Raw genomic sequence first — 16,834 nt, forward strand, 5'->3', positions numbered from 1 at the left:
AATATCCTGAAAGGGTCAGAAAAGGAGAAACTTTAAAGACTTTAAAAACAAAGGTTTGTCTGCAGCCAAAATCAACTGGAGCTTGACAAAAGACCTTGCTAAACCCATTGGGAGTGGAAAACATCAGTACACAGTTCTCAAAAACAGAAAACAGAGGAGAAACAGAACTTGAAACCTGAGAATAATCCAAAATCAAACATCACCAAGAGAAAGTAAACATTTTCATAATACTAGTAAAAGTACAGTAGGCCTCTGGGGCAAAGCATCACTATTGGAACACACTACATATTCATGAACATTTTATGAATTTTGCAGTTATGGAACAGCATTTCCATTAGTTAGTCAGACTTGATGTGCACAATTGGTGAACTGTTGCCAGGGCAACATAATCCATGTGATCATACAAAGCACATACAAAGATTAATGTTTGTAACTATGTACTACAAGTTTTGCAAATATGCAAAGTATTTTTCATCGGTGAAACACCATATTCAAAATTCTTTTATTTGCATTCTGTGAACATAACCTTTATAAAAATAACACTTTCAGAAAGGATTATGACAACATTTTTATATACAGATGGTGTCACAAACACATCTATGCATTTCAAAAGTTTTTCTGTGGGTAGTGGTGGGAAAAAAAGTTGTGATCTTGTTTTCAAACCTGAGATATAGCATAGCAAATGCACAAATACAAAAAAAAATGTAAACATACCAGAGTAGGTTTTCTATTAGCCCATCATTTTATTACTGGAATGAATTTCAACTAATACAACATTTTATAAAACAGAAGTTTTATTTTTTGCATTACATAGTGAAGCAATAAGGATGTTTGTTTTACGCTATCTGTTTATCACATAACATATGCCATGCCTATATATATATATATATATATATTGTAATTTGTAAAATTATGAAAAGTGAGTTACAAACATTTGTGCATTATATAAACAGCACAGTAACAGGTAATCTTTGTGAAAAACACAGTGAAGCATGCAATATAAAGGACTTTGCTGTTTACAAGTCACCACTAGGTAGAGGGCATCAGTTTTCATCACCTGCATGAATTTTTGCCCATACTACCATAACTCACAGCAAAACAGATCTCTAACTATGTGTAATTTGTTGGGTGACCACAGCCCCAGAATGAGCACGAATCTTGATTTCCCGAGACATCTGACACCAGGCACAAGGATAACAGAAGCAGAGAGTGCAAAAATCATCGCAGCAGGAACCCTGAGGAAGAAAGAGTTTCAATAAAACCACTGAATATATATATGTAAAATATATAACAATATTAGTTATTAGTTTATAAGTATGATTACTTATTCGTTTGAACTGGCTTGACAAACAGGTTATTGTTCCAATACCCACCCTTGTGGTTTTGACCACTTGTCTAACTGCATGATGTATTTCCTGTATTTGGCCCACACTTTGCACTTTATCATTTTCTAAAGTAGTCTCTTTGCAACTGCTATGTAGCTGTTTCTTAAGTTTTCTGATCTCTTGTCAGAGGAAGCACATTTTACTGAATTAAATCAGTCACACGCTGGTTAATATTTTACCAACAGCGTCTTTACTTCTCTGGCATGAATTCACAAACAACATGAACAAAATTCCCATCATGCTTTGTACTCCCCCATCTTAAAGACACAGATGTAATTATAGTACATGACAGTAACAGATGACATTTAATTGTGGTGCTTCTAATTAAGTGAGAAAAAGCAGTTGCAAATGTCCTCTGCACCAATAAAATACGCAGCACTTTATGTATTACTACCAAATAATTTGTAATAATTTAACTCATGCTGTACGTTTTCGTTGACAATGCATAATTTTGGGGCATGTGAGTTCCTGAACATGATGGAAAATGGGATACGCTTACTACGCACTGAAGCGGTATTAGAGATTAGAGCCTGTTCACACCAAGAACAATAACTTTAAATGATGACTAGATGAAAAAATTGTGTTAACAAACTTTAAGGTAGCTCGAGAAAGCCAAGCCTGAACGTTTGAAGCAGTTATAAAAGCTTGAAATTTTAGATACACAGATTAGAAAGCTAGATGTTGCTAGCATATTGGTAACATGATTAGCAAATTGCAAGCATGTTTCGAGAATGATTAGCATGATGCTAGCATATTTCTATGTGCTTGTTGTATTGGGCTAGTATGTTTATGCTGTTTTGCTCTTCGCGCTGCTAAAGTGCTGCTGTCTATACTACCGTGAACACACCTTTGTCGCCGTTATCTGAAGGGGACTGCTTGGTCTGTTTCTTACCGTGCCGTTAGTGCCCCGCTTGATATATATGCTTCTGTTATTGGAGATGTGATCTCTTTTATATGAAATAAAAAGTGTGCTCTGTGTTTTTATTTTTTTGATACATTAAACCTTTTTCTTTTTGTTTTCTTTTACCGTCAATTATGTGTAAGTAATGTTTGTCTCCCTTAGTTGATTTGATTTATTTTCTTATTAATTCGTTTTGTGTTTTGCGGTTTTATTTGCATGTGATCAATCATTTATTAATGCAACTTGATTTGTATGTGAGCTTTTACATTTGATTCCAAGCTGCTTTGTTATCTCATGTGGCCAACTACCCTTACCAAAAAGTAGTATACTTCAAGTTTATTTTATTAAGTATACTTTATGTAGTAAGTATACAAATATCAGTGTACTAGCAGTATACTTGTAAGTACTATTTCAATAATCATTGGGACTAAATTGGCCCACTTTCTAGTATATAAAAGTATACTTTTAAATATACTTTAAGTTTAACAGTAGTAAACTTTGAGTACACAACTAGCTTACATCAATGTTTTTAGCTTGTACTGCAATTATACTAAAAGTGAATTATAGGTATACTGATACTTTACTAATTAAATACTTATAGTAGCATTTTTAGTACACTTTGAAGTATAGTCTCAGTAAACTACTAGTTTAGTATATTTATCCTGAAAGTATACTCGTAAAAAAAATTATAAGTGAACTTCACATCATACTTTAACTATACAACTATGTCCCTATTAGGTATTAATTTGCATATATTCTGTTATATAATATCTGAACGTACAAAACATCAAAAGAAAGAACAGGGTATCTGCTTGTAAACAAAAATATTGTATTCTAGCTTCATGCATTCGTTTTTAAACTCTTGAATGTGGGTAAGTTTCATAAATAAAAAATAAAGAAATAAACAAAATACAATTTTGAACAAAAAGCTGAAAAAAGACTAGCCTATGACTGGATTCAGAATGATAATCAAAACGTAGATGAGTCAATCATTATTACCTCTTCATTGGTCGACATTTTATTCCAAACCTTTGCACAGTTTTGATGCTGTTTTATGTCTGATGATCATGTTAGATTACATGTGGAAGCATCTGTTGTTTTGGTTTCTTCTTCACTTGTGTTTTTTGGAAATTCTTTACAGAAGATGTGTACTAGCGCCCCCCTACCATATAACAATGAAAACATAGATTCTAGGAGAACAAGTATAGCTCAAATATATTTAGAGACTTTTTCTAAGTATAAGTCAAGTATACTCAGGGCTCGAATTGAGGGGGGATGCGGGGGGGTGACATCCCCCTGGTCGAAAAAAATTACAAAAAGCATCCCCTCTGTAAAACCACTATCCTCCCTTACCATCCCCTTTGGATTATTCATTTTGTGTATTATGTAAAACTTATCATGCACATGAAATGTTAAAATTCTCTACTTATGATAATTTACGAACTAAATAACGGTGATTGGCCAATCAGAACTGGGTACTGTAACAAGCTATGCACAAGTAGAAGCAATTTCGTCATTTTTCGCACAAAATGATTCAAGCGCAACTTTTGAAGTTTTTTAAAATGAAGACAACAGAGGGTATGATTTTTCCTTGATTAGAATTGAAAGACATTCTCCTGACAAAATGTATGTGTGACTGTGAGGGACTGAGAGATGATAAGAGATAAGAGCGACCAACTTTGAAAAAAAGAGACAAAAAAAAACGTCTTGAGAGTCCAAAAAGCATTTATTACCCAATTAAGCCCATTAGAATACAGTTAGAATGTCCTTATAATTCCAGCAATGAAACAAAATATACCCATGTATGAGCGTTCACGTTTTTATATTCATTGCACAAGCAATGTACTTTTCTGTATATCAGCATATGTGCGTGAAGCCGCGAGCACAAATGTGCTATTCGTTTTATACAACAGTCATAGACTGTAAAAAAAAGATGGACGACGCATCTCCGCTTCCTTCTATAGAAAAGTGAAGCCAAAACATCTCAGTATGGCCACTGCCATCGTGAGTAAATGACGTCATTTGGAGCCAGAGTCTGCTCAGTACAGATTCGTTTGGAGCCCGAGTCTGCTCAGTACAGATTCGTTTGGAGCCAGAGTCTGCTCAGTACAGATTTGTTTGGAGCCCGAGTCTGCTCAGTACAGATTCGTTTGGAGCCAGAGTCTGCTCAGTACAGATTCGTTTGGAGCCAGAGTCTGCTCAGTACAGATTCGTTTGGAGCCCGAGTCTGCTCAGTACAGATTCGTTTGGAGCCCGAGTCTGCTCAGTACGGATTCGTTTGGAGCCCGAGTCTGCTCAGTACAGATTCGTTTGGAGCCCGAGTCTGCTCAGTACAGATTCGTTTGGAGCCAGAGTCTGCTCAGTACAGATTCGTTTGGAGCCCGAGTCTGCGCAGTACAGATTCGTTTGGAGCCCGAGTCTGCGCAGTACAGATTCGTTTGGAGCCCGAGTCTGCTCAGTACAGATTAGTTTGGAGCCCGAGTCTGCGCAGTACAGATGCGTTTGGAGCCCGAGTCTGCGCAGTACAGATTAGTTTGGAGCCCGAGTCTGCGCAGTACAGATGCGTTTGGAGCCCGAGTCTGCTCAGTACAGATTCGTTTGGAGCCCGAGTCTGCACAGTACAGATTCGTTTGGAGCCCGAGTCTGCGCAGTACAGATTCGTTTGGAGCCCGAGTCTGCTCAGTAGAGATTCGTTTGGAGCCAGAGTCTGCTCAGTAGAGATTCGTTTGGAGCCCGAGTCTGCGCAGTACAGATTAGTTTGGAGCCCGAGTCTGCGCAGTACAGATTCGTTTGGAGCCCGAGTCTGCGCAGTACAGATTTGTTTGGAGCCCGAGTCTGCACAGTACAGATTCGTTTGGAGCCCGAGTCTGCGCAGTACAGATTCGTTTGGATCACGAGTCTGCACAGTAGAGTCGTGAGCTGGAGCCGCGGAATCAAACTCCTGCCCAAACTCCCGCAGACCCAATCATCCATAACAGCACGCCCCATTTTTATAGCATCAAATTACTAGCTAAAATCGAAAAAACGAACAATTTAACATATAGCAGCGTGATAAAAACTACCTTAAATGACCAAAATCATATTTTGGAAAATTGTATTGGAATTAATTTTTTTGTTATGACTCAAGTCCCATTCAATTACATGGAGAGGGCGGGGTTTATGACCTGTACTGCAGCCAGCCACCAGGGGGCGATCAAAGAGTCCGCAGCTTCACTTTCCAGTACGAGTGAGACACACCCGACAACAGTGCATAGCAACACAGAGTTTCATTCCGTGAATGAATCAGTTTTAGAACGAATCGAGTGAACCAGTGATTCAACGGTCCATTCAGATGGTCTCACTTGTTTCATTTCTATTGAATCAGCTGTTTGGAACAAATTGTTTGATTGGAATGATTCAGTAAGTCATTTATTAAAACAGGGACTTTCTGAATCAGGTGAAAGCAACGATTTGGCGCGAAGCCACCGTTCTCAACGGTCGCCTCGATCCCCAGTCACCTTCTCCGATGACTGTTTCCGTCCCCCTCCGTCTGTCGCGGACTTTGTTTCCTTCGGCCAGGAAGGCAAGGAGGACTCTATGTCCATTTCAGCCTCGGAGAAGGAGGACTGGGCTGAATCGGAGCGGGACCATAAGGGTGGGTACTTTTAGAAGAACAATTAAGTTTTGGGTGGGTAAGTTTTGTTTCCTGTGTATTTCCTATTAATACATGATGTTAGGGTGAGGCATAACAATTGGTGTGTCCCTTTTTTAATTAGCCAGTAGCATTTATTTACATCCCAACCATATTAAGATGCAAGTGATAAAAATGCAATACAGGATGACTCATTATTTCTGGTCCATTTTCTCAGAAGAGAGAGACTGTCAATTTTAAAAGTGCCTATCTGCTAAAGATTAAAGGGTTACTCCACCCCAAAATGAAAATGTTGTCATTAATCACCCCCATGTCATTCCAAACCCGTAAAAGCTTTGTTCGTCTTCGGAACACAATTGAACCACTGATGGCAAATGGACTATTTTGATGATGTCTTTCATACTTTTCTGGGCCTTGACAGTGTTAATTACTTGGCAGTCAATGGGACAGTCACAAGCCTCCCAGGTTTCATCCAAAATGTCTTAAATTGTGTTCCGAAGATGAACAAAGCTTTTATAGGTTTGGAACTGTAGAAATAAATCCACAAAACACACGGCTAGCAAGATGGATTCTGTTAAATGAACTTTTACGCATGCGTCACAACTACCAGTCCCGTTTTGGGACATCTACTACATCTCCCCTGTAGGGGCAACTTTAACTTTTGAACCTTTCTGTAAACATATTTCCTGAGAATAAATGAACAATAAACATGTGAGAATACTGTTGGTCTTTCTTTGGTTTCTTTTTATGCTTAACTCAGTGAACATAATCTCTAAACCACTTTATTGGCTTCACTTTTCTTCTTGTAGTAACTCAGTGAACAGAATCTCTAAGCCACTTTGGTGGCTTCACTTGTCTTCTTGTAGGCTCTCCCCTCTTCTCAGTGTTTGCTCTCTCCATGCATGTGATTTCAGATACCTGTTCCACTTCTACTTCTCTCCTAGGCACTGCGGTATCTGGTACTTCAACAGACAGCTCTGGTCGTACTATTGTAGTTTCCCTCTGGGACACTGGGGTCTCTGGTGCCGGCACTGAAATCTCTGGTTGAGCAAGAAGGTGGGCTCTGTTTCTCCTAAATTCCTCTGTTCCTGCCTGAACTATGTAGGACCTTGGTGTATTTGCTTTGCCAAGCACCGTTGATGGTTGTTGTGACTTGGAGATCCATACTGATTGTCCTGGTTTCAGCTCAGGCCTCACAGTGGCTTTGTGTCTCCTGTTGAAGTTCAGTGTCTGTGTTATTTTAAGCCGTTAATTTTTTTCTTTGAACGCTCGTTTGTTCGGCCATCGTGGCTTGAGCTGTGGCTTTGCTTGTGGCAGTGGCATTTATTTTTTTTGGACAAAAGCGTCTGCTAAATGACAAAAGTAGTGGAGATCTCAATTTCCGGCCCATTAACATTTCAGCTGGTGAAGGCCCATGTAGCAGCGGTGTGACTGTGTAGGCCAACTGTGCACAGTGAGGATCGTGATTCTTTAGCAGCAATGTCTTGACTGTTTTCACGGCCCTTTCTGCCTCCCCATTGCTTTGGCTAAAGTATGGGCTACTGGTTATATGAATAAAATCATAATCTGCAGCAAAGGCTAAAAACTCGGCGGATGTGAATTGTGGGCCATTAGCACTTATTAGTGTTTCCGGTACGCCATGCCTAGAGAAAATGGCCTTCAGGGCTTCTATTACACCTTTAGCTGTAGTGGTGGGGATCCTTTCAATTTCAATATACCTTGAGAAGTAGTCGATAACCAAGAGGTAGGGTTGTGCCCTTCAGGAAGAACAGATCTGCCACCAGTTTTTGCCAAGGCAATCCAGGTAAATGGGATGGTATCATAGGTTCTGTGTGCTGGGGTTGATGTCTCAAACATATCTCACACCGTGCAACCATTTTAGCGATTTGGCTGCTTAGGCAAGGCAAGTTTATTTATATAGCACATTTCATACACAGTGGTAATTCAAAGTGCTTTACATAAAAGAAAGTGAAATAGACATTAAAAATCAATAAAAACATGGAAATAAAAATAATAAAAACAAGGAATTTTAAAATGATATAGAAATTGATTTAAAATAAATTTAAAGAAAATGATTATACTTAAAATTCATTGCAGTCAGTTCGGACATATAGCACAGTGCTCATTCAACAAATGCACAGTTAAACAGATGAGTTTTGAGTCTTGATTTAAATGTGGCTAATGTTTTAGCACATCTGATCTCTTCTGGAAGCTGGTTCCAACTGCGGGCCGCATAATAGCTAAAAGCGGTGAAATGGGGTATGAACTTGCTCATGTATGTGGCCATGCCCAGGAAACGTCTAACATCTGCCACATTTTGAGGTGTAGTCATCTCCACAATTGCCCTCACCTTTTCTGGATCTGGTGCAATTCCCTCAGAACTCACTTTGTGGCCTTCAAACAAAACTTCAGACTGTGCAAAGGAACACTTCTCATTTAAAGTTAGGTTTGCTTTCTGAATTCTGGAGAGTACCTCAGTCAGTCTCTCCTCATGTTGGGCTTTATCTTTAACACATAATAACACGTCTTCGGCATAGCATATTACTCCTGTTATTCCCTCTAAGAGCTGAGACATACGTCTCTGGAAGTCTTCTGGACCCGAGTTGATGCCGAAAGGTAGGACATTAAAGCAGAATCGACCAAATGGTGTGATGAATGTTGTGAGTTCTCTGCACTCTTGTGCCAGTGGTATCTGCCAAAAGCCAGATTGTGCGTCCAGCTTGGTAAAAATTGTTGCACCGTTCAGTTGGGCCAGTGACTGTTCAACGGAAGGTAATGTATGCTGCTCTCTGTATACTGCCTCATTTAGCTTAGTTAAGTCGACACATATCCTGATTTTTCCATTTGGCTTTAACACAGGCACCATGCCGGCACACCATTCTGTCGGTCGTTCTATCCTTGAAATCACTCCCATTCGTTCCATGCGCTCTAACTCCTCCTTTATTTTGTTTTCCAAAGGAATCGGCACTCTGCGTGGGGTTGTGAGTGCATAGGGCATAGCGTCAGCTTTTAAGCGAATGCAGTAATCTCCCTCTAGCCTTCCCAATCCAGTGAACACTTTTGGAAATTTCTTCTTGGAAATTTCTTTCGGAACCTTTCTTGTGGTAATTCTACTTCATCAATCCGTTCAATAAGCTGTAATGCCTCAATAGCTGGCAGGCCCAGTAGGGGTCTGGAAAGTGAATCGATCACAAAAACAGACTGAGAGGTTGTGCTGTCTTTGCTTTCTAACTTGCACATTACCTGTCCTGCAACTTGTAGTCGTTTATTATTGGGCCCGTACAATTTTTTTGTTTCCATCAACGGTCCGTCTCTTCTGTAATCATATAGTTTTGTGGGGATGGCTGTGACAGTGGCGCCAGTGTCAATTTTAAAGGAAATACTTTCTCCATTCAGTGTTATTTCTGTGCACCATCCCGCATTGTGATCTTTTACTTCCCCTAGATAAAGGGGGTCTTCATCTGTGTCTTGTTCTTCAAACACTTCCTGCACCAGCTGTCCGGAAAGACATACTACTGCATAATGCCCCCTTCTCCCACATTTCCAACATGCCGCATCCTTAGCTGGACATTCCTTCCAAATGTGAGAAGGGGTTCTGCCACATTTTGAACATTTACTTGAGCTGGATGCAGTCTCTGTCTGTTTTATTGCGTATCCTGCTTGTTGTTTACTGTTATATGCTGCCTGTTTTCTTTTTCCTGGTCCTGAAAATGCATCCACTTTTCTCATCCGTCTGTGGAGAGCTGCTCCGCATAATAGCTTGCTGCCGTTTAACCATCTCGTTCTGTTTCACTTGACTGATAGCTCTGCTCAACGTCAAATCAGAGTCCAGCTGAAGTTTTTCTGAAAGTGCCATGTCTCGTATCCCCACAACAATGCGATCGCGTATTAATTTGTCTTTCAAAACTCCAAAATTACAGTGTTCTGCCAGGATATGGACCGCCGTTATAAAGATATCAGCTGACTCGCCTGGTTCTTGTTTACGGATATTAATCTTGGCTCTCTCGAAAATAATGTTACGCTTCCCCACAAAATTATCATTGAAACATTTTTCCACCACCGCGTAGAGTTTTTCGTCCGCATTTAAAGTGGAAGCATTCAAATTATCCTCCGCTTCATCACCCATGAAATAAATTAGAGTATTGATCTGGAATTTGTCGTCTCTCTTGTTCAGTCCCGATGCGACACGGTATCTTTGAAAGCGTCTGATCCATTTTGTCCACACTTTCAGTCAAAAGTTATTTGTTAGTGTTGTGAGCATTTGCAGCGCGTTTCTTTATTTATTTTTGTTGTGAGCATTTACAGTTCCTGCTGTCAAATTGACGAAGTTGTTTTCTTAATTTGCAGGTGGTTTTTTCTATTTGCAGCGCATTGAGCTCTCTCGGCCACAGTAGTGCCAAAGTAGCCATGCATTGTGAAAGGGAGTAACCCTTTCTAGTAACCCTTTATTCCCAACAACTTGATGAGTATAAAGAATAAAAAACAACAACAAAAAGACATTTGTCTGTTATCGGCTAATGTGAAGGGATTACTTGCGTCTTTGATTCCTGACAGGATTTTCTTAACTAAAACCTTATTTAAGAGTTATTCAGATGCAGTATATAAAGCATTCACATGAAGCTACATTCAAAGTAGCTATGCATTGTGAAATAAGTTAAAGTTCTGATGAATTGGCTTCACATGGAGGCTAAATGGCTACACATAGCTAAAGACTGAAGTCATACAACACTTCAATCATTAATGAAGGTTTATAGTGCCTCTGACAGAGATGAGATACTTTAGTATGTTTATTGTATGTACTCAGACTTTAATGTGGCTATGCTGCACATCCATAAAGGCAGGGCTCTACACTTGCATTTTTTATGAGCACATACTGCTGGTAGGAGGTCACATTCTTTGTCATTAAAGCATTCATTTAAAATGGCTGATTAATTCAGGAAGTGAAGTGTTTGGTGGATTGGGGAGATGTTGGGATGAAAGAAGTGCATTTGTCTGTGTTTCACTCTGTCTCGAATCGCCCTCACGGAAAGTGCTTGAGAAACAGTATCTATTCCGCGGCTCTGTATGCTTTCAACCCGTTTTTTTTTTAGTAAGAGCAAGAGACTGTACGACATTCACGTTACATGATTTGGCTGATTTTTACGTAGACAGTATGACAGCGCACCACATTAAAATAAATGATCATTCATGTTTTCTTAACTGCTGACCAAATTCAAAAACGAAACTAAAATTAAAACATCTCTGAGAGCAAGGGGGCCCTACGCAGCTTGTGTATTCTGCATATAGGGAGGATCGGCTCTGTCTAGGGCGATATGGCTAGGAACTATACTCTCATTCTGGCGTAATAATCAAGGAACTTTGCTACCGTACCATGGGTGCAGCAGGCGCAATGATATTACGCAGCGCTTTAAAGTAGTCCCCAGCTATATTATAACTAGTTACCTAGCTGGGGACTACTTTCAGGCACTGCGTAATATCATATCATAGTTCCTAGCCATATCAGCCTAGAAAATCGCAACTTTTTATTTTCCGTCAGTCTTAGTACACAATGGTTAAAATACATATTTTGCCTCTAATTTAACTAAGGTCTACTAAAATGTGATTTCAATTTTTTTTTTTTTTTCTCATATCGTGATATCATATCGATATCGTCTGGATTGCACAGTGGAAATTATTGTGATATGAATTTTAGCTCAAATCGCCAACCCCTATTTGGAAGTTGTAATTTTTATTTCCATTGTATTACACAACTATTTATGTGTTACTCGCACCAGTGGCCCAAATGTTTTTCACAGTCACAAGCAGTTTTTAAAACTTAAAAATGTATGTTTTACTGAATTTGAAAGAACTTCCACATCTCTTCGACTTTCACTGATGTTCAATCTTCATGAACATCTGTTCTTCAGTTCTCTAAAAATTGGAAGTGGTGAATTGCATGATGAAACATGGGGAACTGAAATCTTGTCTGTGGTTATCATAGTGAACTAAAAGTAGTAGTTAAAGTACTTAGTACAGAAACACACATAAATAAGCAATTTGCATGTTCATTTTAATTGGCAGATGTATTCAAGAAAACTTTCGAGATTGGCATAACATAACATTACTCAACCTCACCTTTGTTCCAAACTTGTTTTCTTTAGCAGGACATGAAAAATGTGTTCTTTTGACCGTACAATGGATATTTCTGGACCCACATTAAATGGACAAGAACAGTTGAAATATTCCTCAGTTTGTGTTTCACAAAATTACAAATCGTCATACAGGTTTGGAACAACATGAGGGTGAGTAAATTGTGACAGAATTTTCATTTACTGGTGAACTATTCCTTTAAGATTGTACACATGCAGCCAAACACCTGAGCCATAAATGCAATGTGACTAATGACGTCATGGCAATGCTGTTTAAAGAGCAAACAGTCATGGATTTAAGAACCCTCCCAAAAAATCAGTTTAATATAATAAAATATGAGTGGTTTCTATGGTGATTACTTCCAGAATACATGGCTACTTTTACTTATACAAAGTTTTATGGATTTTGCTTGTTTTGTGTCAGGAACATGTGAATACAAAACATCAGAAACACCCAGGACAATAAAAAACAGGAAGCAACAAGCGATTAATCTATCATTTGATCCCCTCTGTGTGCACTCTAGCACATTAGCTATTACTTTTCTAGCTATTAGTCTTTCCTGTTTTCCTAATTGCGTGTGTGTGTGTGTGCGTGAACTCACATGAATGTTATATTGCTCTCTCATCTTCTGGCGGAGACAACAAGACACCACCATGCAGCAGTCCAGCAATGGCATGCAGAAACACCAGCCGAACTGAGACACAGTCTGACACTGCATACAGGGGAAACACCAAAGGCCACAGCAACCTGTAAACCACATGAGGGATGTTTTAGCTCTGGGCTTGCAGTACATTTAAAGAGGAGACCTTCTACACCTTTGTCCAAAGTTGAGCTTGAACAGATATCAAAATGTAGGTGCTGCATTTTAGCACCATCTAAAGTATTACCAATGATTTCTATATACAGTGGTGTGAAAAAGTGTTGGCCCCCTTCCTGATTTTTTTGCATGTTTGTCACACTTTAATGTTTCAGATCATCAAACAAATTTAAATATTAATCAAAGATAACACAAGTAAACACAACATGCAGTTTTTAAATGAAGGTTTTTTTATGAAGGGAAAACAAAATCCAAACCCACATGGCCCTGTGTGAAACAATTCTGCCAAGATGAGTGGGCCAAACTTCCTCCACAGCGCTGTAACAGACTCATTGCAAGTTATCGCAAACGCTTGATTGCAGTTGTTGCTGCTAAGGGTGGCCCAACCAGTTATTAGGTTTAGGGGGCAAGCACTTTTTCACACAGGGCCATGTGCGTTTGGATTTTGTTTTCCCTTCATAATAAAAAACTTCATTCAAAAACTGCATGTTTACTTGTGTTATCTTTGATTAATATATACATTTGTTTGATGATCTGAAACATTAAAGTGTGACAAACATGCAATAAAATAAAAAATCTGGAAGGGGGCCAAACCTTTTTCACACCACTGTATCTATGTATATATATACACACATATGTGTGTGATATGTCATGATGATCTACATTTGCCTTCTAAGGATTGTATCATTATAAAGCCATAAAAAACTGTGGTTGAGAAATAAAAGCTGCACTAAGGTCAGCTAGATGATCTCATAAAGTCGTCCTACATCAATACTTTTTTTAATTTTAATTACATATTGTAGTTTAACAGGAAGGCTGTGCCTACTTTCTCCAGTAATTTCCAGCGTTTCTCTGGAACTCTGATTTTGTAATATCAAAACAGGTTTGGGATCGGGTAGGATTTCACATTCAAACAAGTTGGAATAAAGAAAAGGGAACCGAGAGGTTATGGGACAGTGGGTTACTTACAAGTGCTCATATCAGAACAGCAGTCACACATGCCTGTAGTCCAGGTACCAGAGGAGACATGCTGGGTTGTTACAATTGTAGTCATTTGTGAATGTGCTGCCATGACTGCAAGGAAGAAATGTTGGAGGGGAGTGGATGGGAGGGTGGTTAGAGAGAGAGAGATAAGGAGATGGATGTGAATGACTGTGAAGTTTAAAGTAACGAATCACACTTTATTTGTAAGAATAAAGAACTATAGCTAAGTTTAGAGTTGCCAACTTAGTAAGAGACGCGTCGTTGCTAAAGTTTTTAACTCATTTCTTCCACACATTCTATATCCCGTTGAAATGTATACTGAATTCCGAGCTTGTTATACACTCCCTTAAAAAGTTATACAGTTTTGAACGTGAACGTTGTGCCTATTTCCATTATGAGATTAATGAAGTGGAAAATAGTTGGTTGGATCATTTAAGAGATAACATAGGCTACAAAACTTCATGAAAATGTAGGCTATGTCTTACATTACAAGTATAATGCGATCATATTTCGGATTGTGTGGTTATTGTGAACGTACAATGTGATAATTAAACAACCGAAACTGTTATGTGAGCATTTCGCATTTAGCACTCGATCATTTAAAGAAATAAATCCTTTAACTTTTGCTGAGTTTTTTTTTTCTTTTTCTTTCTTAAGACAAATATAAACTAGAATGAAACATTTCGACATTAGTAAATAAATAATGATCTACCTTGATTTCAGTCTGGACGCTGGAGAAGTGTTGCAGTGGTGATCTGCAGTGGAAAATGAAACCTATCTGAAAGGCAAAGCGATTTGAAAGAAGAGTACCCCAGCCTTAAGCGATCTTTCTTTTTTTTTTTTTTTTTTTTTTTTTTTTGTTTGCGTTTTGTTTTCTGGCCAGCACAAAGAGAAGGCGTACGTGTCTAATTTTCAGTAAGCATAAAACCATTTTAATAAAAACCGGTAGTTCTGTGGAAAAGAAAATTGATTGAGGAATTAACTTCATCAACTATTTAATAAAAGAACCATTTAATTGTGCAAAATGGTTTTGTTTACAATTCTTGTTATACTAAATTGAATCTAAGCCATTAAAATGGGAGAGCATCTAAAGGTGTAATATTGAAGTTAACAATCTAAGATCTGAATTTGTTACACTGTAAATGACTGCCTGAATGAAATCTTGCAAAAGCAAAAGCTTTGCATGCCTCGTGTTTTTACTAAAATAAATTCGATTAAATAATCAACTGATCAGTTTCAGAAAATCACAGAATGAAGGGCTAAACATTTAAAGGCGAGGTGCGCCATCTCGAGGCATTTAGGTGTTCCTTGTTTTTTTTTTTGTTTTTTTTTCTCTTCTGAATTAGACCAGAGCAGAGTTGGAGAATAGCAGGTGTAAAAGGTGTAAGTTTGGGCACCATGAATCCAATTAATCTCTCTGTCTAATGGATTTCCTGTCCTTTGTGAAAAGACCAAAAATGAAAGTAACAAATGGGTTTAATAGTGATGGGTTGGTAGTGACCCAGGTGAGTTTGAATAACCATGTTTTGTTTGCTTCGATGTAGGCTAATGTTTATTGTAAAAATCACAAAACAGCAGTCACAGCGAAAACTTACATACAAAAAAAAACCATGAAAAACCACAATAGGGACACACTTTCCTTCTACAATTTCCTTATTCATTAATTTCTCTGATTATGAAGCACCACTTCATTAGAAGTGGGACAATGAATAGAAAGTGATACTGAGGTGAATGGGAGTAGTTGCTTTTATTCTTTCTCACAAGAAAGATCACAAAAACAAAATATCATTTTTTTTTCTCTCTGACAACTATTGTGCCATTCTGTGTGGTATGTGTGTATGTTGGGGTTATATTAACCACCTGCAAAATACAAACAAAAAAAAGCAATAAGCAAACATAACATATTGATAAGATAAAAAGCATTTTCCAGTATCCCAAAGCTGAATCAAATGCCAGCAAAGACCAATCCAGACAGGAGCAAAAACAGGTGCATAAAATAAAAGCATGTGAAATGAATATTTTTTATTTTTTAAAAAGTCATAAATTTACAAATATGAATGGGAAATTAGCATAATGGACGTACTGGATGAATTCAGTATCCACTGACAAACAAGACAAGAACTAATAGTCCTAATGAATGACCTCTGGTGGTCAACTGGAGGGATTGCAATTATACATTAGAGACTGGCACGTGGCTGCTTAAGAGATCGTGAATCTTTTAGCAGTAATGAAGAATCTTGAAATGGTGGACTGATAGAACGACCTAAAAAAAACATGCTGCAATAAATATGTATTATGAGTCATGTCACATCTTTTCAGTTTTGCATTTGTAAATGCCCCTTTTTCATTCTATGGCAGCACCAACCCGTCTTGTTGACTATTGCCCTGTTAGAAAATACAGTTCTGTATTCAAAAACAATCATTTTTGTAGGTTCATAACCAAGGTCTAAACACTCCACTCTCTTTCAGTGAATATACTACAGGCACATACACTTCATCAAACCTGTCTGCATGGGGAACTGGAAATGCTGAACTGCTGAAGTCACAAAAACATGCCCCTGCTTTCAACCTGAAATTGAATTTGAAAAGAACTTCACATGTAAGCTTTTAGCTATAAGCTTCAGATTTATATTTCGTTTTTGAACTCTCTCTGCTCACCAAGGCTACATTTATTTGATCAAAATACAGTAAAACAGTAACTATTGGGAAATATTACAATTTAAAATAGCTGATTTGTTTTAAAATATTTTAAAATTATTCCTGTAAAGGCAAAGCTGAATTTTCAGCATCATTACTCCAGTCTTCGGTGTCACATGATCCTAAATCATATTGAATTTCTGCTCAAGAAGTATTTCTTATTAATATCCTGTTTCTTGATCATTTTGAAGAACCTTTCCAGGAATCTTTAGTGTATAAAAAGTTTAAAAGAAAATGTTTTACTTGAAACAGAAATCTATTATATGGTAGCATATATATATAACTCTCAC

General features: G+C 38.1%; 1 protein-coding gene across 1 annotated transcript; it reads right to left on the reverse strand.

Annotated features, from left to right (window-relative positions):
- Nucleotides 1-768: 768 nt before the first annotated feature.
- LOC306879754 (cornifelin-like) lies at nt 769-14,660 on the reverse strand. Its single transcript, XM_079432931.1, has 4 exons — nt 14,560-14,660; nt 13,833-13,937; nt 12,648-12,793; nt 769-1,235 (listed from the first exon to the last, which is right to left on the reverse strand). The coding sequence occupies exons 2-4, from the start codon at nt 13,933-13,935 to the stop codon at nt 1,107-1,109; spliced, it is 378 nt and encodes a 125-aa protein (XP_079289057.1). The 5' UTR covers nt 13,936-13,937; nt 14,560-14,660; the 3' UTR covers nt 769-1,106.
- Between the last annotated feature and the right edge of the window lie 2,174 nt (nt 14,661-16,834).

Source organism: Barbus barbus (genome assembly GCF_936440315.1).
Source record: "Barbus barbus genome assembly, chromosome: 2".
In the NCBI taxonomy this organism is placed as follows: domain Eukaryota; kingdom Metazoa; phylum Chordata; class Actinopteri; order Cypriniformes; family Cyprinidae; genus Barbus; species Barbus barbus.